General features: G+C 34.5%; 1 protein-coding gene across 3 annotated transcripts in view; it reads left to right on the forward strand.

The window, feature by feature from the left end:
- PIK3C2G (phosphatidylinositol-4-phosphate 3-kinase catalytic subunit type 2 gamma) overlaps window positions 1–24,567 on the forward strand; it is a 272,726-nt gene that overhangs the window by 54,692 nt on the left and 193,467 nt on the right. The window contains exons 10-15 of one of the 3 annotated variants that reach the window (XM_033116158.1): window positions 3,163–3,222; window positions 7,042–7,164; window positions 11,790–11,823; window positions 15,604–15,642; window positions 18,539–18,734; window positions 23,558–23,680. In XM_033116158.1, coding sequence (XP_032972049.1) covers window positions 3,163–3,222; window positions 7,042–7,164; window positions 11,790–11,823; window positions 15,604–15,642; window positions 18,539–18,734; window positions 23,558–23,680 — 575 coding nt within the window. The remainder of the gene's footprint in view (window positions 1–3,162; window positions 3,223–7,041; window positions 7,165–11,789; window positions 11,824–15,603; window positions 15,643–18,538; window positions 18,735–23,557; window positions 23,681–24,567) is intronic. The other 2 variants (XM_033116160.1, XM_033116161.1) reach the window with 2 other exon arrangements.

Below are 24,567 nucleotides of genomic sequence, written 5' to 3' on the forward strand. Positions count from 1 at the left end.
AAATAGAACAAAAAAAAAATCATCAGATTTGTATTGAACCACGAAAGACTCTGAATAGCCAAAGCAATCCTAAGAAAAAAGAATAATGCTGGAGGTGTCACATTCCCTGACATCAGCTTGTACTACAGGGCAACAGTAATCAAAACAGCATGGTATTTGCAGAAAAACAGACACACAGACCAATGGAATAGAATTGAAAACCCAGAAATAAACCCACATAAAGATGGACAGACAATTTTCAACAAAGGAGTCAAAAACATACACTGGAGAAAAGACAGCCTCTTCAATAAATGGTGCTAGGAGAATTGGAAAACCACATGCAAAAGAATGAAACTAGACTGCTGTCTGTCACTATGACCAAAATTAGCTCAAATGGATCAAAGACCTAAACATAAGGCCTGAAACGACAAACTGCATGGAAGAAAACATAAGTACTAAACTTATGGACCTTAGATTCAAAGAGGATTTTATGAATTTGACCTCAAAGGCAAGGGAAGTAAAAGCTAAAATAAATGAATGGGACTATATCAAATTAAAAAGCTTCTACACAGCAAAAGAAACCATCGACAAAATAAAAAGGTAAGCAACCAAATGGGAGAAGATTATTGCAAAGAACTCCTCCAATAAAAAACTAATATCCAAAATATATAAGGAACCCACACAATTCAACAACAATAAGCAATCAAACGAATAAAAAAATAGACAGAGGACCTGAATAGACATTTCTCCAAAAAGGACATACAGATGGCCAATATGAAAAGATGCTCAACATCACTAATCATCAGAGAAAGGCAAATAAAAACCACAATGAAGTATCACCTCACACCAGTTAAAATGGCTATCATCAACAAGATAAATAATAACAAGTGTTGGAGAGGCTGTAGAGGAAAAGGAACATACACTGTTCCTTACCCTCATACATTGTTGGTAGGAATGCAGATTGGTGCAGCTGCTATGGAAGGCAGTGTGGAGGTTCTCAAAAAATTAAGAATAGAATTAATACATAACCCAGCAATCTCTTTCGTGCATACATATAATACTCCAAAAATCTGAAAACATTTATCCACAAAGATATATGTTCTCCTATGTTCACTGCAGCTTTATTTACAGTGACCAAAATATGCATATAACCAAAGTGTCCTATGATAGATGATTGGATAAAGCAGATGTGATATATATACATAATAGAATACTACTCTGCCATAAGAGAAGACGAAATAGTGCTATTTGCAACAACATGGATGGATCTTGAGATTATTATGCTAAGTGAAATAAGTCAGACAGAAAAAGTCGAGAACCCTATGACTTCACAAATAGATGGAATATAAAACTGAAAACAACAAAGGAACAAGACAAACAAAAACTCATGTTTGAGTTGACACAGACAATAGTTCAGTGGTTACCAGAGGGTAATGGGAGTGAGGGGGTAGTAGATGAGGGTAAAGGGGGTCAAACATATGGTGATGGAAGGAGAACTGACTCAGAGTGGCGAAAACACAATGCGATATATAGAAGATGTATTACAGAATTGTACCCTTGAAACCTATATAATTTTACTAACCATTGTCACCCCAATAAATTTTAATTTAAATATATATATATATACATATACTCAGTTAACTGTACAGTTTGACTCATTTTGAAAATGTATTAGGTTGATGCAAAAGCAATTGAGATTTTGCAATTATTTTTAACCTTTTAAACTGCAATTACTTTTGCACCAACCTTATATATCTCCAACAGAATTTTACTAGAAATGATAAGAACAGAATCCTTGCCTTGCTATTAATCATAGGGAAAAGTTATAGCCTTTCACCATCGAGTGTGAAGTTATTTTGAGGTTATGTAGATATGGTATGAAGTTAGTTGCTCTTTACTAGGCTGAAGTTTCCTTCCATTCCTACTTTGCTAAAAGTTTGTATCATGGAACGGGTGTAGTAAAGAGAGTTCTATGTTGTAATGATCAACCATAGCCTTAGGCAGACTGTGTTCTTAAGCCTCAAGACTGGAACTTGAAGAGTATTCCTGCCCCTCCATATGTGCCTTTAATCTGCAGTGAGTCTTGTACAGGAGAGTTTTCTGCCTCCTCTCTCAGTGGTACCTGACCTCTGATTGCTGTCCACATAGGATCCCAGACTCAAGGCAGGGTCTCCTGCCCCTTCCCCAGGAGCAAAAGGCTTTTGTTTTTACTTTGCCCCCATCAGCAAAGGATCTTCAGCTCTGTCTACCTGTCCCCCAGAGGCAGACTTTTTCTATCACTTCCTCTCCCCCCAAAGCAAGAGTTTTTTTTGCCTGGGATAAGGATGACAGAGGGTGTCCTGTCCCTCCCAGTATCACTTTCCTTATACTATCAACCAGGAGTTTAAGGCCTTTACTTCTTAGGAGAGAAATCTCCACAGAAGCAAGCAGGGCTTCGTGCCTATCCCGCAGACACAGCTGGTCACCGCCTACAGGCCAGCACCACGGAATGGACCTTCATTTTCCTGCACTGCCTTCAATATTTCCCTTGAACAACTAGTAGGCATCCATAGAAAAGAGCTTGCAAATGATTGTAATCTCTCCTTGTGTCTTAAACTCCCAAATATTCCAAATTCACACGTTGGCTCACACCTGGCTTTTAAGAATTTGTTAAAATTTTAATTGATTTATTCTTATCCTTTTGTATAGTGGCCACCTCTTTTTCCTGTGCTCTGCCAAAGGTCAGACTTCGTGTGCCCCATCTCTCCTTGAAGCAGTTTATCACTCTTTGGAATTCAGTTTACTTGGTACCTTGTGACTTCAAATCTCTAATGGGGTCAGAAAAAATAATGACTTTATATGTTATTTGCCTTTTTTCATTGTTACAGTGGTACCAAAGTTCTATATCTTAAGTTGAAATGGAATTCCAAAGACTATTTTTAATCTTTAAAGAACAAGTAATATATAATAGCACTAACCACTGAACATGGAAAGAAAATACTTCTAAATTCTCAATTTGTCTCCAAATTCATTAATTGAATTTGATAATTTTCAGTATGTCAATAGAAACAGAAATTCATTAAGGTTTATTTAAAACCTGAAAAATGGTAAGCCATTACATGGCTGTTTAATATTACTTTGGTCTCCATCACAGCTAAATGAAAGAGGGGAGGAACCCTTATGCTGTTTTGTTTTGTTCTCCAGAAAGAGGCAGAGGAGAAAAGTTTGTCACCAATCTTCTCCAGTGTTCAAAATACTTTTAAGGTAAGCTTAATATATAAAGCACTAGAATGTTACTTCTTCAGGGTCTATGATACAGCAAATATTTCCTAAGATAGGCTTGGAATATAGCACACAAACTAACATCACAGCACAGTTATCAGTTCTCATTTACTCAAAGATTCATAGGGTTAGAAAGAATTTAGAGGTAGTCTAGTTGAAGTTCCTATGTAATGCAAAAATCTCCTCTGAACATTACTGATTGCTTGCATCCCTGTAACGTGGAGGAAGTCTCTATTGACAGGCAGCTTATCAATTTTTAAACAAATAATGTTTGCAAATGTTTTTCTAATATTGAGTCAGAATGAATGTCTCTAAATTTACAACCATTTCTTCTAATTTATCGTTCCAGATCTATTTATAATAAATCTAATACCCTTTTCATTTGAAAGGCCATCAAATACTTGAATATCTTACTTCCTTTTTCTTTTTTTCCAAGCTAAAATTTCCATCAACTACCTTTACCTTTTTTTCCATTAAACTGTAGTCCTATGGCTTATGTCTCAACACTATGTCTTCTCTACCTGTGACCCAACTTCTTCCTCTATCATCCAAATATCAGACATTCTGAAATGTCATTTACCCAGCTTTCAAATTTTCTTTCCTCTATATTCTCTCTCTGGAATATCATATCCAAATTCTCAGCCAGGTATCACCTCTATGAAAATAATGCTCAAATCCAGCTTTAATATCTCTCAAAATCAGGCACTAATGTTGTTTTGTGTCCGTAGAATCTCTCATGTGGTGAACCCCTCATCATGGGATTTGTAAATTTTAGACTGATTATTACCCTTACCAGTGTGTGTGTGTGTGTGTGTGTGTGTGTGCAGGTGTGTGCATGTGCATTCACATATGTATATTTTCTTCTCCCACCTTTTACAGGTGACAGTCATACAGTGTCAGGGGTTTATTCAGAGACTTCAGCTCCAGCTCTGCCCCTTCCCCTACCTATACCAACTAGTTTAGATCTAAAATTTCAGCTCTTGTCCCATGTTAGCAGTAAAACTAATCTCTAATCCTGAAGGCCTAAATCTAGTCTGATATTTCCCTCACGCCATTGCAACATCAATGTTGAAACTACTGCTGTTGACTTAAGTTCCCTCTTTAAATTTCTGTTTGGGCTAAGTTATATATGCACATTTGTTCTTATAGTTCATATAGTATTTATATGACTGTGGGGGGCGGCGTGTGTGTGTTTTCTCAGCACAACAGTTGCTAGAGCTAGAACCCACTGCATTTCCGCGTATCTGAAGGCTGTGTCTACTTGGTTGTCCCCTTGTAAGCTCAAGCTCTGGGTATCAAAAACTATATGCATAACAATGCCACCAAAAATCTTCCCACACTGCCTGTTTTTCCTGCCATAATTAATGGCACCCTATCTTCCTGGTTTCCCAAGTATGAAGTTTTGGAATCAATTAAATCCGACCTTTCTGTTGGTCCTCACTTCCAGTTAATCCACAAGTTAATGCTATTATTGCAGTGCTTCACTTAATATAGTCTAGCAATTTTAGTGTTTCATGAATATAATGAATAGTTTATCTTTCAGAATTTTTGAAGATTAAATGAGATAAACAGATCAGAGAAGAAGCAATGCAAACTAGAGTAAGAGATGAAGTAAATTAGCTACCAAGTGATCCAAGTCAACCCAGCATTTGCATTTTTTACCTAGTAATATGTTATTGATTTCCATAAACTCACGTCACATATATACTTACAAAGTATGAATGAAAACTAAACATAGGACCTAACATATACCCATCTCGTAGTTTTTATGAGTTTTTAATTTTCTTTTTATTAGTTATCTGGGCATGTGCAGTACTTTATTTCTTTTATAAACTAAAAAAAAATCTATGTGAATAGATAAAAATGAACTAAACAAAAATGAATTAGCTAAAATTTACCCTAATTCTCTTTTAGGCACTATTTCATATTTGATCTTATTTAATCATTACAACAATCCTATAATTAATTATTGCTATCCCAATTTTACGGAAAAGGGAACTCAGGCCCACGGAAGTTAAAAAATTTGATAACGGTCATAGATAGGAATGGGGCAGAACCAAGATTTTAACACACATAACCTGACTGCAAAAATGAACATAAAGCCTACTACATTGTTTTGAATGAGTATATTACCAGTATATTAATAGTTGGGCTGCTTTCCTCTGTGAAAATACAGTTTTTCAAGTCCATTCTCAAATGTGGTCCCCCAAACTAAACTCCATGTATATAAACTTATATACTTGGCACCTGTATATAAACTTATATACTTGTATGTAAAATTATACACTTGGCACATGTGGTTGGACTTTTAACTTTCTTGTTATGGAGAGTATGTCTTTTAATTTAATTTAATAATGAAGTAGCTCTTCTGGCAACTATGTCACAATACTGATTCATATTAAGGTCAGACATGAGTAAAACAACTAACTTTTTTCCTTATGAATTACTCATACATTTTTCTTTACCATGTTATAATTGAGTGATTGTTTTTTCTTAATCTGTGAAAGACAAAATGTATACTAATTAAATTGTATCTTCTTTCTTTTAGCTCATTAATCAAGTCTGTTAACATTTTTAGAATTCGGATTGTGTCTTTCATAGTATTAATTAGTTATCCTTCCTAGGTTTTTGTTATCAGTTTTCAGTGTTTAGAAAATCACATATAAGAGGTTTGGCAACACATTAAAAAGTTTTGCTTTTCCACAAAAGAAACAAAATTGTATTCCCTCAATATAATACTCATTTTGTGTCTTCGTAGTGATAATATTTTAAGAAAATAATCTAGAATAAGTAGTTAAAATATTTTTATGTTGTGAATTCATATTTCTGTGTGGGGATAAAAAGGGGGGAATATATTCCCCCCTTTTTGAAAAAAACTGTTGTAATCTTCCATTAGAATGACTGTGATGCTGATGACAGAGCTGATATTTGAAAAGCCACCATCATGAATAGTATTGACAAAGTACATATAAATATTGTAGAATGAAAGGTGATTAGTACAGAATTTAAAAAGAAAGAGATGTTTCTCAACATAGTTAATGGTAATGTACAGAAAAGAGGAGGTCGAAATAGAGCAGAATTTTTTTTTAATGTAACTTATTTAACGTGAAAGCTGAGAAAAGAAAAAAAAAAACTAATGAAAAGTTCTTAAAACTTTTTGCATAAAATTTCTGCATAACTATCTTAAGTGCAGCCAGCAATTTTGATTTTAAGAGTTGGTCACTACTATAAATTATACTTATCAGTAATTTTTTGAAACATCAGTTGGTTTAAGGATAGTAAAATCAAACGTTTACCTAACACTCCAACACCAAATATTATTGTCCCAAGTTCGTTCTGAACTCTGCAAATCTGATTTTTAATAATTTTGTCTTCCTGTACACTGCTCACAAAAACAGATGCATTGTGAAATTCTACAGGATCTGTTCCCTTGTTTACAAAGTATTTTGCAGAAATCAGACTCTGTCTTTCATTGTTTCCCTCTTCCTCCCTCCCCCTTCCTCTACTTCATTTCCTCCTTACCATCTCCCTGCTCCTTCTCTTCCATTTTATTTCAGATAATGTTAAACCAGAGTTGATTTATGCATATATAATTTTAATAGTCCTATTTTTGAGTATTCTATCAATGCAAATTGTGGTTCAGGAGACAGGATAACCAGTCTTGAGAATCTTCTTTTTACATGGGAACAAACAACCACGATTTATTCTATTTCCTCTTCATAGAAACAGAGTTAGTTTAAATATAAATTAGTGTCCTCTCGATTTCAATAAAATGTAAGCTATGACTCTTTTCATCTATAGCAAAATGTGAATAAGATTATTGAAGAAGTGAAAAATATATGCAGTGTTCTGGGATGTGTGGAGACCAAACAAATTACAGATGCTGTAAATGAACTAAATCGAATTCTTCAAAGAAAAGCAGAGGTAAATATACTCATTTATTACACAGTAATAATTTTAAACCCGAATTCAATAATTAATTAAGGAGAGTGAAAGACTTGACTATACTATATATGTGTGTACGTATATTTCAATCATTTTGCAGTAATGGAAACTTGACTCTATTACACAAAGGGATTTAATTAAATTAAAAGGAAATTTCTTGCACCTTTGAAGTTTGTAACTACAATATAATTTCCAAGTGAGATTGAAATCAATCCTACAATCTAACTAGATGAACTTGCTTATATAATAATATTCACAGACAAGTGTTTGTATAGATTCTTAATGGCTCTCACGTGCACCAGTATATTAAGGTGTAAGTGTTCATGCTTATGTGGACAAGCACATAGGTAGAAAAGAAGAAATCAGTTTCTGTGGCATCTTTTGCTGAATTTGGAATGCACACTGCTTGCATGACCCCACATCCTGTAATGATTCCCTGTTTTTTTGTATTCTTTCAGTTTAAAAAAAAAATGAGTATTACATGATTTTTTTTTAAATCTCAGAAATCCGATGGAAATGTGATTATTGCCCAAGAAGAAGAATAGGAAATCTGGTCTGATGAATCAATTCAATGTTATTATTAGTTTAGCAAGGGATAAAGCAGAAATATATGATGATTATGATGATTACAATAAAATTAATAGTAACTAATACTTGAAGATAAATTGCAATAATAAAAGTTTAACTTATATATTACTTAATTTATTTTTTATTTCATTTCAATTCATCCTCATACAAATGCACAGAGTAGGTATTTTAATGTTCATTTCATTTTTAAAATCTGATGCATACACTGCTTGTGTATAGAGCATTAATAAGTAACAAAATAAAGATTTGAACTCAGGCCTCTGTACGTACTCCAGTATATGTTAAACTTCATAAATGGGAGTGAATACATGTCTCCTTACCAACATGGGAAGAAACAGCAGAGATTATATTACCTTGAATATGCCAGCCTTGAAATTTCAAAAAGATTGATTTAGAAAGAGGACAATTATATATATATATATATATATATATATATATATATATATATATACACACACACACACACACATACATATATATACATATTTTAATATATATATTTTAATATATATATGTGTGTGTGTGTATGTGTGTGTGTATATATATATATAGTTTCAATGTGCTTATTGTTTCAAACAAGTGGGTCTGTAAAAAATTAGTAATTTCCTAAAGTTGGACCTTCTATGTCTTATTTTAATTAGAAGTTGCCTTTTTTATGATTTGATAGTAATAATGAATACAGAAATTTAAATAACTTATTTGCATACATGAAGAGTGACAGTGACTCTGATGAGCAATGGAGTCACACTACTAAAAGACTTTCAAGATAAACATTTATTAATAAGTAAAAATGAAGACATCAAAATTTAAACAGTATAATGAATAAATCTCAAAATTCAATGCCTGAGATAGCTATGCATTTATTTCCTTAATTCTTTTTTAATGGGCAAATATCTACTCTTATACTTTCCAATGATAGAAGGAAATGAATTAATCATGTAGTCTCCAAAATTGTTTTCATGTGTAGATATTAAGATCCATGGTTTTCACAAATGATAACAACGTAAGAAATCTGATGTGATCACATCTAATCTGATCATATTTTTATATTCTATGTGACACTGGGAAAATTATACTATAGTTTTGAAAAGCCTACCACCAATATGTTTTGAAAATAAGTATTTTGATAAACTCAAAAACTTGGTTATTCTATAACGCTAAGAACTACCTTCCAATAGCTGAAGTTAAGTCAGGATAACAAGGTAGTGAAAATTAACTTTCAATAAACAATTAGTTTCTCTTAGACTATCACATTTTAGAGACATTACAAGCACCTAGAGTGGATGATAAACCAGAAGAGCTCAGAGTCATGCAAATATGATTTGAATTCCTGATTTGCCACTTTCTAGCTGGATATCCTTTTGACAATTAATTCATTTCTCTGAGTTTCAGTTTTCCTCGTCTCTAAAACAGAAAACTAAAACGTAATTTACAGAGTGCCTGTCAGTATTAAAGATAATGTTAATAATTTGTATGAAATATTATGTTACCTAAGTGTTAGAAATAATGTTAATAAATACATTCATGTAAAATAATGTTAATAATAATCCAGATGCTAGTGTACTGAATGAGAGTCATGACTGTTATGGAGGTAGTGGGGATGGTGCTGGGGGTGGTTTTTGAGGATCTTCCCCAAGTGGTCAAGATGATGCTAGTTCACAGGAACACCTCTTAGGCCTCCATTATCCTAGAGCCATTGATTACAGCCAGCCTCATGACAAATGTGAGCCTTTGCCAGTAGAGATGACCAGATGTATGAATGTGAACACATGCCTTTCCATCTGTTAAGACCACCTGGTTGTTCATCCATTTTTATGTCCAGCTCTCAGTGAATCAACAGAAACAAATAACTGGTCAAAGAATGAGGAAAATCTAATTTTAGGATGAAGCACTTCAAATAATGTTCAAGTATTGCTAGATATAAAAAGCTTTACTTTTAAAACATTCATATTCTGAATTTCCCTAAAAGAACACAAATGACAACATTCTCTGAAATATCAAACTTTCAATATACCTAAAGCCAAAATAATCCTTCAAGGAGAAATTGAGTATTTCCTAGGAAAGCTATGAACAATTTTAATTCTTAAGGAAAGTTGACACTCGCATTTCTTACATACTTATAAGCACTCAGTTGTATGTGATTATTCATGCATAGAAATGAAGAAAAGAGTTGATTATCAGGTTTATTTCATATATGTCAATGGCCAAAATCGATAGCTCCATAGACTCTAATAAACAGATTCTGCTTACTCTGAGCACACTTTAAAAGTTTGCTTATTCTACATCACTTTCATTCAGACTTTTGTTCACCTTTTTCCATCCTATCAAAACTGTGAGCCCACCTACATAAGAATGTTGGCACAAATAGTAAGTATATTTTACAGAACTTGTGCAGTAACCAACTACAGTTAACAATGGCAAAGTAGTTCAGTCTATCCACCCACAACGAACCAAAATTAAAGAAATACTGAGAAATATGAGTCTTCTGCCAACTAACTCAAACTTGAGAAGCTTTCCTTTCTCGCGGCTGCATTTTTTGGTCAACTTGCAAAAGACTATTTCCTGCCACACAGGGCAGTGATTAGGTATTTATTAAACATAAGTTTTGGCAAGATGAAGACTTATATCATAAATGCAGTTGTACTCTATTCCATGCTCCCACTCAGCACTGGAAACAATTTTCCATCCTTCAAAATTATATTCCAGAATCTCGCATAATATGTTTCCATTAAATGCTCATACAATAAATGAATCACAAAGTGAAAAATATGGCCTTACACATCATTCTGTAAGTGGATGTCATGGTGATTTTAAAATACAAGTTTTTATTTTTGAATATATTGAATTCCACTTAAGTCAAGCTAACATCTTCAATAGTCTCACCCACATGGATGGGGTAAAGATCTTATGTGTAGGTGTTAAGCCTAGGGTTTGAAACTATGCTTAGATGAAATATTTTATCCAAGAGAAATGCTTCTAAAAGGTTCATGTGAATGATGCCTTTAAGTAAAAAGTTATATATAAACTTAATTACATTTTAAACATGATAAAAGTGTTTTCTCTCTAAAGGACTACTGTAGCAAGTTTCTTGTTATAGGAAAACAAGTATTCCCTCGTTGATTTGTTTGAGAAATTGGGTTTTCTATTAATTGTATTTATTCAAAATCAAACTTGTCAAAGCAAAATTTTAAAAAATTTAGTGTCATTTTAAATAGACCTTATTAAAAAATTGTAGTTGCTTTTGAACTGAAACCTTTTTTTAGTGAATCACCTTATATAGTTTTCATGATAATGAAGTTATAACCAGCAAATCCTAAACCACTAAAGTAATCTAGGTCTCTAACAAAAATAAACAAAAATAAGCAGGGCAGTAAACATGTAAACAATACCATCATACTAATGAACGTGAATGTAAACAACCATGAAAAAAATTAAATTTAAAATATTTTCTTTTAAATTTAGGATATGACCTTGAGTGTTTTACTATCATTTATTTAACCTCTTAAAAATAAAGAAAAACAATGAACTCCATAGTGAATCTGTATGATATTGCCTACTTATATCAAGCCCTCTTTTTGATGCAGCGCAAAGCTTGCATCTGAATAACTGCTAATGATAAGAACTGAACACACTAAGCAGAATTAGAAATGCACTTATATCAAAAGATTAGTCATTGTTGTGGAAGGGGGGTTGAGCTTAGGCAGTATCTTTAGAAGTGTTCTAATAATAATAATAAGGCTGAGTTAATTCTAGAAATTTCTTTAAAAACAAAACAAAACAACAACAAAAAAAAACCTAAGTTGTTCATGACAACATTTATGCTTTTCTTTCTTCATCTTACACTTTAAATTTCCTCTGTTTAATAAGCAACATTTATATATGACATCAAGAAAGACTTTGTATTTTTATCATGCTAGAGAAATTTTAGTTTTTAGATTTGGGATGTTATTGGTTTGATGGTTTTGGAAATTTGTTTTCTGAATAAGAGTGTCTTTGCACATATTTTTCTTTTTCAGCATTATCATCAAAATTCAGAGACTTCAGAAAAAGGTAAAACATACATGTACCCAATTTAAAAAAAGCAACAAGTTATAGAACCAAAGATGATTTAATTTTTTCAATTTTCATCCAAATATTATGGTAACACACACAAAATTTTTTTGGGGAAAAATTCTTTGCTAAAACTTTTTACTGATGAAAGCGATTATCCTGCAAGTGAATAACTATCCACACTCTCTGAACTTTTAGCCTGACATTTAAATAAAAGAAAAAAGAAAAAACCAAGAGATCTATAAAAATTAAATACTGAATACTGAAAATATCCTTATGACCCTTTCAGAAACTGTAAAATTTTATTTAGCTAATTATATTTTGATGTAAAAATGTCAGGAAAGTAACAGATGTCTTTCTTCAAAGTCACTAATTTCAAATATAAAGTTAAGTTCTACTTGAAAGACAAATTTAACATAAGTAGGAGGATCAGGTTCTGGAATAAGTAGTGTTCACAGAGGCTCTGAGTGTATAAAATTGCAAGCCACAGAAGGACTTTTCCTCTGTAGAAAATAGTACATGTGTGACAGTGTGATGTAGAGAAAAGAGAAGAGCACAGCGACCTGCAGTCTGACAGAACTGGTTTTGAATTTCAACTCTGACACTTTTTGACTTTGTGAACTTAGAGAGTTAAACTCTTTGATCTTCAGTTTTCCTAATATACATAGAAGATAGAATAGTATTTAATGAGCAGGGTGTGGTAAGTGTCATTCTTGTTTGTACTGCCAAAATGAGAAAACAAAGAAGTGTGTCCCAAATGAAAAATTGGAGAATACTCCAGAAAAAGAACTAAATGAAATGGAGGTAAGCAATCTACCAGAGACAAAGTTCAAAACAATGCTTATAAGGATGCTCAAGGAACTTAGTGAAAACTTCAACAAAAAGATAGCAAGCATAAAAAACGGACATAGAAACCATAAAAAAGAACCAGTCAAAAGTGAAGAATACAATAACTGAAATGAAGAATTCATTAGAAGGAATCACCAGCCGACTAGATGAAACAGAGAACTGAACCAGCGATTTGAAAGACAACGTAGCATAAAATACCCAATCAGAACAGTAAAAAGAAAAAAAGAATTTTAAAAAATGAGGATAGTTTAAGAGACCTCCAGGACAACATCAAGCGTAACAACATTCGCATCATAAGGGTACCAGAAGGAGAAGCGGGAAAGCAAAAGTTGAGAACAAATTTGAAGATATAATGACTGAAAACTTTCCTAAGCTGGCAAAGAAGTAGACATACAAGTCCAGGAAGCGCAGAGTTCCAAACAAGATGAATCCAAACAGACCCACAACAAGACACATTATAATTAGCAAAGCTTAAAGACAAAGAGAGAATCCTGAAAGCAGCAAGAAAAAAGCAACTAGTAACCTATAAGGGAGCTCCCATAAGATTGTCAGCTGATGTCTCAATAGAAACTTTGCAGGCCAGAAGGGATTGGCAAAAAATATTCAAAGTGATGAAAAGCAAGGACCTACAACCAAGGATACTCTACCCAGCAAGGTTAACATTTAAAATCAAAGGGTAGATAAAGAACCTCCCAAACAAGAAAAAGCTGAAGGAGTTCATCACCACTAAACCACAACAATTACTTTCAATGTAAATGCATGAAATGTTCCACTCAAAAGACATAGGAGGGGTGAGTAGATAAGAAAACAAAACCCTTACATATGCTGCCTACAAGAGACTCACTTCAGATTGAAAGACACAAACAGGTGGAAAGTAAAGGGATGTAAAAAGATATTTCATTAAAAATGGAAACAAAAACAAAAAACAAAACAAAACAAAAAGCTGGGGTAGCAATACTTACCATGTTTCCCCGAAAATAAGACCTAGCCAGACCATCAGCTCTAATGCGTCTTTTGGAGCAAAAATTAATATAAGACCCAGTCTTATATTTATATAAGACCGGGTATAATATAATGTAATGTAATGCAATGCAATGCAATGCAATGCAATGCAATGCAATGCAATGCAATATAATATAATATAATATAATATAATATAATACTGGGTATAATATGACATAATACCGTGTCTTATATTAATTTTTGCTCCAAAAGATGCATTAGAGTTGATGGTCTGGCTAGGTCCCGTTTTAGGGGAAACGCAGTATACCAGACAAAACAGACTTTAAAACAAAGACTATAATAAGAGATAAAGAAGGACCCAGTAATCCCACTTCTGGGTATTTATCTGAAGAAATCCAAAACACTACTTCGAGGGGACATGTATATCCATATGTGCATTGCAGCATTGTTTACAATGGCCAACATGTGGAGGCAGCCTGGTTGTCCATCAGTGGAAAAATGGATAAAAAGGAGGAGTACATATATACAATGGGATATTGCTCGGCCATGGAAGGGAATCAGTTCTTGCCATCTGCAGCGACATAGGGGGACCTGGAGGGTATTGTGCCAGACAGAGTGGTATGTCAGACAGAGAAAGCAGATGAAATGTGATTTTGCTATTATGTGGAATCTAAAGAACAAAATAAACAAAATAGAAACAAATTCATAGATACAGAAAACATTTTGATGTCTGCCGGCAGGAGGGGGTTGAGAATGAGTGAAAAAGGGGAAGGGATTAAGAAGTACAAAAGGTATTATAGTTACAAAGTAGTCATGGAGATGTAAAGTAAAGCATAGGGAATATAGTCAATGGTAATACTATGTATAATGCCAGGTGGGTACTAGATTAGTCAGGGGAATCACTTCTTAAATTACATAAACATTTAACCACTATGCTGTACACCTGAAATTAATTTAAAATAATACTGAATGCCAACTGTAATTGAAAAAATGTAAAAGGGGGGGTAAAGGTGAAGGGCAATAAGTGGTCCAAATTTCCAGGTATAAAACAAATAAGCCATGGGGATGTAACATACAGCATAGGGAGTATAGTCAATAATATTATGATAATGTGGTACAGTGTCAGATGGTTGCTGGACTTATCATGGTGACTACTTCTTCAGCTGTATAAATCTTGAGTAACTATGTGTATCACTGATAATATTGGTACCATATTACCACTGGTAATATTGTATGTTAGCTATATTTTTAATAAAAATATTTTTAAAAACTACACATAAATGTTCCCAGAGACTTATATTCCATGCTAAATCATCATAGATTCTAATGAATACATTTTAATTACATATTGTCATCGTTTATTTCATACTATAACATTTTCCCAAGAAAATCAGGTGTAATAAACATTATTTCTCCATATTTCACCACCAAGCCCAGTATCTTGAGTTCTTAATACATTTCTGATGATGTTTGAAATGCACCATTCATTGGGAATGCTGAAAGTAAAGCATAATGCATATGCACAACTCTCTATAATACCTAGAAGAAGATTATAACCAAGAACTGTAGTTCTGCCCCAAAAGTAAAATTTGAGTAATTAATGAAATAAGTAAAATTCCTCAAAATATATGCTGGGGCTTGAATTAATAAGATCTCTGATCCAACTTTATGATTCATTTGAGATGTGTATTTATTTACACAAGAATGGGTATTATTAACAAGTTTGTGCTTTCTGCTTCAGAGTACAAATAGTATAATTTGGGGACCATGAAACAAGATGTTTCTATAAATTTATAATTTTCTGACGCCTGTTGTTCAGGAGAATCCCTGTTGGTTATCCTCCAGAGTGTGATGATGCCTCTTTTAGGACTATTTTTATGTTCCTTTACTCTTCTGTCTCATTAATTGCTACTGCTGATTTCTCAGAGAATTTTAATTAGAGCTCTTTTATTGTGCTTGTCCCGTCAGGCTGTTTCAACAAAGGGCACAATTTTAGAAGTACCGAAAGTAAGTAAAATTTGGCCATATAATAAATTTTGTACTTAGTTATTCATAGAAAAAATTATGAATAACTAAGTGAATAATAGCATACACTGAACAACACAAATGTTTAATTATGGACATTGCTGCTGAGGGGCAGGATGTGGGAAGAAACTGGCCTCTCTCCTGTGAGTCCAAATGCCTGAATATTGGAACACTGCAGACTACTTCAGGAAAAAGCTAGCTCTTTCTACTATTTTCTTTTCAAAACAACTAGAAACCCAAAAGCAACTTAGGTTTCAGAAATAACTCCTGTGGAAGTGTGTGTTTGAATAAACAACAGTGCAGTGTGACTTCACACGGCACAAGCTGGAATCAAATCACAGCAGATTTTAAGAACATAATTGCTCATGTCGTGCTTCTCTCAGCCTCTCCTTGGCTGCCTGGGAGCTCAGTCGCGTGTGCTGGGCTCTTCTCAGCTGTGACCGACAGTGGAGGTGGGGAAGCCCCGAGCACAAGGACTTGGAGCCTCACAAGCTGAACCGCCGGCGTGGGGGGCGCACCGCGGGCCCAGCATTGGGACAGGCGAGAACCACTGTCCGTGGTCATTCCACAGAAGAGGAACCTGGAATCTGGAGAAGTGGTGTCCAGGCTGGGCCACTACAAAGCCAAGGCCACGCAGCCTGTCTTCCTCATCCTGCACTCTCAGTACCACGTGGACGCTTCCCTGGAAGAGGACTGCACTGTGAGCCTGCTAGGTCTCCATCTTGTAAACGTGGGGTTTAAGTTGAATAAACGCCTCCCAGACGGCTGTGAAGTCAGTACAACCTGCTGAGGGAAGCACCTCATCGAGGTTGACAGCGCTGTCTCACCAAAGGCAGACGATGGAAGGCGGAAGGGGGAGGCTGTGCAGGATTTCCAAGAAGAGCCCGAGACCAACTTCAGGAAAATCACCCAGCAGACGCCAAGCAGCAGGAAGACCGTTACTAGATCTTCATCTGCCATGCCAGTGTCATCCACTACGTCACGTCCCGGGCACACCAGTTCCCTCCAGAAGGTTGACTCCACCTTGCACAAGACTATGGCATCATTACCCATCTGGTGGCCCAGTAGTGCTCAGTACCCTCAGGGACACGGGGTTCAGGTGTTTGACAAGATGTCCCACTCCTGAGGGCCGCCCCGAGTCCCGCTCTGCTCCTTAGCCCTATGCCCAGCTCCTCCAGTGTGGAAGCCGCCAAGAATGTCTTCTTTCCATGGGCCATGCTGCAGTTACATTTCATTTCTCCAGGACTTAGTGGTGGAAAAGTAGACATGTCTAACATGCAGCATTTCAGTACTTATTTCTGATCAAGGATGGACAAGGGAAACATTGAGATCAGATCAGACTGATTTCCTTCACGTGGTTTTCTGCCTTACTCTCATCTACCAGGACGAGACTGTGGGGTTTAAGGAGGCCTGTTTCGAGGACTAGATGAGGCCTGACAAATGCCATCACTGTGGGGACCAGAAGCAGATGGCACTAAGAGGTCTGGTTATGACCACAGCTAGCCATGTGACGACCCACCTCACCTCCCTTTCTAGGTTCTGTCAGCAAAGCCCTTCAGGCACCAGGGACAGGGGAAAGAAAGGAGGAGGAGGGGGGAACCAGATAATTTTATTCATAGCATTTCACTTCATATGTTCTTTTCATTTCACAAAACCCTTTTGTCACTTAGGTTTCTCTCAACTGAAGATTTTCTTCATCTGGGTAAAAAATAATGTTTTGTGCTTTTATGTTTTAGTTTATTCTTCATTTAACTTTTAAAATACCACTACAGTTGAATATTAAAACAAAAGTAATTGCAAGTAGGAACATATTAATGATTATAATCCTTCATTCATTCACTACTGCATATAAAATGCCAGCTATTCACTGGCCCCATTAAGAGGTCTGACACTGAACACCAGCTCTAGGATGATGTTCCTAATTCTCATAAGTTTCTCCATCTTTTCTGATTTGAATCAAAGCCCACCAGTTCTACTTGGTCCATTTCATCAGTCTCTTCTACTTCCTTCTACCTCTCAGGTAGAAATTTTTCCAGCAAAGGGAGTTTATCAGGAGAAAGAAAGTCATTCTTGGGAAAGTTTACCTCAAATTAATTGATTAGGTGGCCCGTTTCATATGACCTACAATAAATGGGCATGACTTTATTCAGCACACACTTAAGAACTATTAGCCCCTTTCCTTAGTCTTTTTTGGGTTTTTTTTTCCTTCTTTTTTTTTTCTTCTTCCCTCATGACACTTCAAGCCACTTTTAGGAAAAAATCAATAGACTTCCTTTAAATTACCAATGGTAAAACTCCAGGAAAGCATTGTTTTGATTTTTAGGAGATTTAGTAAACACCACAAATCATTTCAAACATACTTCAGATTCCAGCCATGTATTGTTACCATTCTCTTTTTATAGCAGTACAATGTATATATTATATGATTAGTGTTCAGTTAATGGAGAACATCATAGCATAATCAAATTTATTATGATTACCTTTTTAGATAGAATTTGTTTGAAGAACGTATAAGCCATATAGAAAACATGTTCCTTGTCTGGAAATTAATTCTAAACAATAATAACCCAAACAAAAACTATTGCAAATTTCAGTTGATCGGAATGCCAAATTAATAATCCAAAACTCTGATTTGTGATTAAAGACTATGCTTCCAAAATTTCTACAACTGAAGGTATGAAAGCTTATTGATTATCTACACTACTAGCAGCTAACACAGGCTGCAATAGATGCACAGATGGCTAATTGGCTTTCGTTGGTGGAGGGTCATTTTAATTAAATGTTATTATTAAAAAAACTTCAAAACTATAACAGACAGCTAATAATAAATATGGCCCTTCACAGATGACCTGATTTCTATCACTCCCTACCCCACCAGGCTTAATAGAAAAAGTGACAACCGAACTATCCACATCCATCTACCAGCTAATTGATGTCTATTGCAGCAGCTTTTATGCAGATTTCCAGCCTCTAAATGCATCTGATAGTGTTTCCTTTGTAAATCCTGGTCTCCATTCCCACCTTAGCTTCACAGTGTATGCAGCTCACAACATTCCAGACACCTGGGTGCACAGGTGAGTGGTGGTGAGTTTTTTTACAAAAGTGTTAATATTTACATAGCTTCTAATTAGAATATAATTTGTCTTGTTTGCAGGAGCAGATATTTCATAAAATTTTGAAATATAATCAGCATAAACCTTATTCTTAAAATAATTTTTAAAAACTTTATTTCTAATACATATTCCTTTTCCCTCAATTCTTCTCTCATTCTCCATATTAAAAATAACTGCATATTGTCAATGTATCATTATGGGAACAGAAAATGCTCATCCTGCTTAGTGATTATCCTAAAATTTTCTTTTTTATGTTTAAATCTAAATGACTAATGCCAATTAAAAGAAGACACAAAGAGAGAGCTGACATACACACATACAGGAAGATGGAGAGTAATTAAAAATAGAAAAAAAAAATCACTCTGATCCCCATCAGTTGTCAGTGATAAATATTTTGTGAGAGTAATACCTTGATAAAGTGGGAATTAGCCAAGAGTTATTTGAGTTACATTAGAAAGTAACCACAGTTATGCATGGAACATCATCAGAATTTAGTTTGACTCTATTATGTAGTATTTTCTTGAATGACATTATAATAATTTTTAAAATCCCTTATGGGTTAAATCTATAAGATGATACTGATTAAATCAATTAAAGTTGATAAGATAATAGTAATTTATTAATTAATTCATTGTACCCACTGCATTTAGCATCTCAAAGAAAAGCTAAAAGAAACAATTTTAGTAAAAACAAATAATTGTTACATTGACCTGTATTTTTACAAATAACTGAACTGTACATATATTTATAGAGTTAATTTAATGGCAGTTTTACCTTTTTTTTGTAAAAACAAACACTATCTACCTATACATCTCTCTATACACATTTCTTTAGCACCCATACGATGATTTCTTTATGCTTTTTCTCTTTCTTAATTTTATAAAGAATTTTAAAGGGCTGATGTATAACATAATAAATTGCTATTCTAAGGAATGTTCTAATTTTTATTCACTAATATACTTAATTTTAATTCACATTAAAAAGACTACATAGTCAGATAAATAGACATAAAGCTATATGCTGTTGTACAGCATGGTGTAACAGTTTTGTTCATATTTTTCTATTAGTTTTTATTCTGTTTCATTTACTTCTGTTCTAATCTTTATTGTTTCCTTCATTTTATTAACTCTGGGCTTAGTTTGTTCTTCCTTTTCTGATTCCTTGAGTATAAAGTTATGTTGTTTATTTGTAATCATTTTTCTTTAATGTCGGAATTTACTGCTATAAACTGGTCTCAGTCCTGCTTTTGCTGCATCCCATAAGTTTTTGTATGGTGTGTGTTCATCTTCATCTTTCTCAAGATATTTTTTTAATTTCCTTTTTGATTTCTTGTTTGACCCACTGGTTATTCAAAAGTGTTAATTTTCAACAACTTCTGAATTTTCCAATTTTCTTTCTACTATTGATTATTAGTTCATTCTCTTTTGGTCAGAAGATATACTTGGTATGATTTCAATCGTCTTAAGTTTGAGACTTGTTTTGTGACCTAACATGTGATCTACACTGGAGAATGTTGCATGTGCACTGGAGAAGAATGTGTATTCTCCTGCTGTGGGGTGGAATATCTGTTAGGTTCATTTGGTCTATAGTGTTGACTAAGTCCTTTGTTTCCTTATTGAGCTTCCTTTTGGTTTTATCCATTTTAACCAGTACTGAGATCATCTGGTATTATTGTGTTGCTGTCTATTTCTCCCTTCAATTCTGTCAATGTTCGCTTAATATATTTGTTCCAATTTAGGATGCATAATATTTACAATTGTTGTATCTTCTTGACATATTGACCCCTTTATCTTTATGTAATGTTTTTGTCTCATGTGACAATTTTTGACTTAAAGTCTGTTTTGCCTGTTGTAAATATGGCCACTTCTGCTCTTTTAAGATTGCCATTTTCACGGAATATCTTTTTGTGTCCTTTCACTTTCAACCTATGTGTGTTCTTAAATCAAAAGTGACTCTCTTGTAGATAGCATATAGTTGAATCTTGCATTTTTATCCATTTAGCTATGCTATTTCTTTATATTGTGAAGTTTAATTCATTTACATTTAAATAATTAATGATAGGGCAGTACTTTATATTGCCATTTTTTTCGTTGTATTCTATTGATCTTGCAGCTTTTTTGTCCCTCTTTTGCTCTCTTGCTGTCTTCCTTTGTGTTTTGTTGATTTTTGGTAATAGCATGCTTCAATTCCTTTCTCATTTTCTTTTGTATATCTTCTACCAGTAGGTTTTTTTCTTTGTGGTAATCATGGGCCTAACATAAAACATCTTATATTTAAAACACTCCATTTTAAGATGACAACAACTTAGCTTCAATAACATACAAAAATTCTACTCTTTTCTTCTCCCCTTACCACAGTTATTGATATCACAAATTACACCTTTTGATACTTTACATATTTTATAATTATAGTTTTTAATGCTTTTTCCTTTAAATTCTATACCAGAGTTAAAAATTGTTGATGCACCACCATCACAGTATTACAGTATTCTGTATTTGTTTATATATTTATATTTACTTGTGAGTTGCACACATTTATATGCTTTCATGTTGCTCTCTATTATCCTTTCATTTCAAATTGAAGGACTCCCTTTAACATTTTTTGTAAGTCATGTCTGGTGGTGATGAACTCCCTCAGCTTTTGTTTATCTAGGAAAGTATTTATTTCTCCTTCATTTTTGAAGAACCCTTTTGCCAGATGTAATATTCTTGATTGACTTTTTTTTTCTTTCAGAACTTTGAATATATTATCCCACTCCCTTCCGGCCTGCAAGGTTTCTGCTGAGAAATATGCTGATAAATTTATGAGATCTCTATTTTGAATGGCAGATTTCTCTTGCTGATTTCAAAATTTTCTCTTTGACTTTTGATAATTTGATTTTAATGTGTTTTATTCTGGTCTTCATTAGGCCCACCCTAGTTTGCTCCATTGGGTTTCTTGAATCTAGATGTCCATTCCCTCCCCTATAATTTTGAAGTTTTTAACCATTACTACTTCAGATAAGCTTTTTGCCTTTCTCTCTGTCTTCTCCTTCTGGGACTCACATAATGTGTATATTGATCCGGTTGATAGTTTACCATAAATCCTGTAGGCTTTCTTCATTCTTCTTCATTCTTTTTTCTTTTTGTTCCTCTGACTGGCTAATTTCAAATGACCTATATTCAAGTTCATGATTCTTTCTCTGCTTAATGAAGTCAGCTCTTGAATTCCTCTAGTGTTTTTTGTTTGTTTGTTATTTCAATTTAGTTATGGTAACTAAATTTCCAAAATTTTTTGTGGTTCTTTTTTGTATTTTCTTTTTGTTAATATTCCCATTTTTCCCCATGCATCATTTTCATGAGCTTGCTGAACATTATCATGATGGTTACTTCGAATTCTTTGTCAGGTAACTCATATATATCCATTTCTTTAAGGTCAGTTTCTAGAGATTTATTTTGTTCCTATTGTTGGTCCATAATTCCCTCTTTCTTTCTTCATGCGCTTGTTACTTTTTATTGGTATTTCTGCATTTGAAAAAATAGCGCCCTCTTTCAGTCTTTATGGATTGCTTCCATACAGGGAAAGAATATCACCAATCAGCCTAGCTAGAGATTCTAGGGGTTTTTCAAACCTATTCTGTGGGTGCATCTGCTCTGGATTTTTGTATTTAAATTCCCAATTAGAGAAGTTTGCTTCTTTCTTTAGGAGCTTGTAACTCTTATTCTGTCTAGTGACTGTCTGTGCCACTGCAGGTTTACTGGTGCTCCTGTAAGCTGTGCAATTCTTTTTTTGTACTCAACTATTCCCAGAAATCTAGGGTACGCCAGGTCCCATCAGTGTTCTGAGGGGAGTGAGCCAGCAATTCGTTGTTCCTACATCTCCATGAAAAAACCAGATGTACCGTCCATTCTTCCCATTCACCTCTCCCTCCACCCCCACCAATGGGGAGGCCACCAAGCTTAATCAGCCTCTCTCTGGTGTCTCATAGACCCTCTGGAGTAGCTACAAGCTGCCTGGCTCTTTTTTGTTCTCAGTAGCCCATGGTCCCCGGGGCATGTAGAGCATATCAGATCCTGTCACCTCTCTAAAAGAGATATGACAGAAACCAGTCCCTCAGGCAATCCCCCAGAAGCTGGAATACTGGACACATTCTCCAACTCTTTCTCTCCCCAGGGAGAAGCCAGGATTTGGGGTTTTTCTCCTATTTATTTTGCACTGAGTTGGGGGAAAGGACAGTGATAAGTGAGTATGTATTAGTTCAAACTACCACCTTTGTTCTCACAGGCCCCAATCTGACACCCAGTCCTATACAGCACTTAGTTTCAGGCAAAATAGAAACCAGTCTCTTGGATAGCTCCCTAAAATGCCTGAATGCTTGAGGTATATTGCAGTCTTCTCTTTCCCATCCAAGGAGAAGCGGGGAGTTGAGAGTTTCCTTCTGATCTGCTAGGGGAGGAGCTCTGGAAAATGAATACCATGAATTTTCCTATTGATCTCTATGTGGCTGGTTTTGCACTTGCCTGCAGTGCAGGAGCCTCTTAACTTTTTCTGGATTTTTCACAAAAGGACTAGATCTATGTATTACTATTGAATTGGAGTCTCTCTGGGGGAAGGAGGATATGGGGCTTGCTATTCTGCCATTTTGCTGACATCACCAACATAAATTCTTAAAGTAGTTTTTAAAGCATACTTATACAATCAAACAAGTTATCATTTGACTTTTACCTATGAAAATAAATGACCGATATAGAAAACTGTTTCCTTGATAGTGTTTAGCTTACTGAATCAATGTTGTTTCTTTTTAGCTATAAAGCATTTTCTTTTTCCTGTGGGCTTACATATGCTGGAAAGAAACTGTGCCAAGTGAGAAGCTACAGAAATATTCCAGTCAAAAAACTGTTTTTCTTCTTGGTCAACTGGAATGATACGTAAGTTTAATCTTTATTCTGGCAGGATCATTTATCTAATAAAGATCAGGAGCTTTAGTTTGTTTTTTGTGTTTTTTTTTCAGTGTTGTGATAAATACACTAAGGCTAAGGGATAACTGACTATTCAACAGATTAAAAATCCATTTAAAAACCTAGACAAGTGTCCAATCGACATTATTCAACTAATCAAAGAGGGAAATTGGAAACAAAGGAGAATTATTAATCATTCACAGGCTGTGGATAAAAGTATTTCCCTCTATGTAGAGTTGCAGGGAGGTAGATTCCAGAGATAACAAAGAATAAATAAATTATCAAATGACATATACAATATAATCTCCATTTTCCAACAAAAGCCTAATACAAATTTGTTTAAACAATCAACTTTTTTGACAATAATTATCTATGGACTGTGTAAACTGCCATCTAATTTGGGGTGACTAGCTCCTACTTCTCCATTTTATAGATTTATTCTATCAATAAGGAAAAGTATCACCTGACACTGTCCATGCCTGCCTCCTCTCTTCTGCTTCCCCCCACCTCAAGCCGTCACCTAACTCTGAGTCTCAGAGGGCTCATAGGCCCCATGGCTCTTTCATGGTTACTTATTCTTTTCCTTGCTGTTCCTATGACACTACTACACTGTCTCTCAGCCATTTCTCTGGTGTCTCCACGGCTCACCTATAGCCAATTTTCTTTCCACCTAAAGTAGAAAAAAAAATAATAAAAAAAACTCCTCAATCCCCTTGCCATCAGCCCTTTCAGAAGGCCTGGCTTTCTTGGGAAAATTTTAACTCCCAATATTGTACTTTCCTATTGATAAATTGCCAATATTTCTAGGAGTCTTATCATGATGTTAGATAACACCATTTATCCCACTGTTAGTGTTA

Source organism: Rhinolophus ferrumequinum, chromosome 10 (genome assembly GCF_004115265.2).
Source record: "Rhinolophus ferrumequinum isolate MPI-CBG mRhiFer1 chromosome 10, mRhiFer1_v1.p, whole genome shotgun sequence".
NCBI lineage: Eukaryota > Metazoa > Chordata > Mammalia > Chiroptera > Rhinolophidae > Rhinolophus > Rhinolophus ferrumequinum.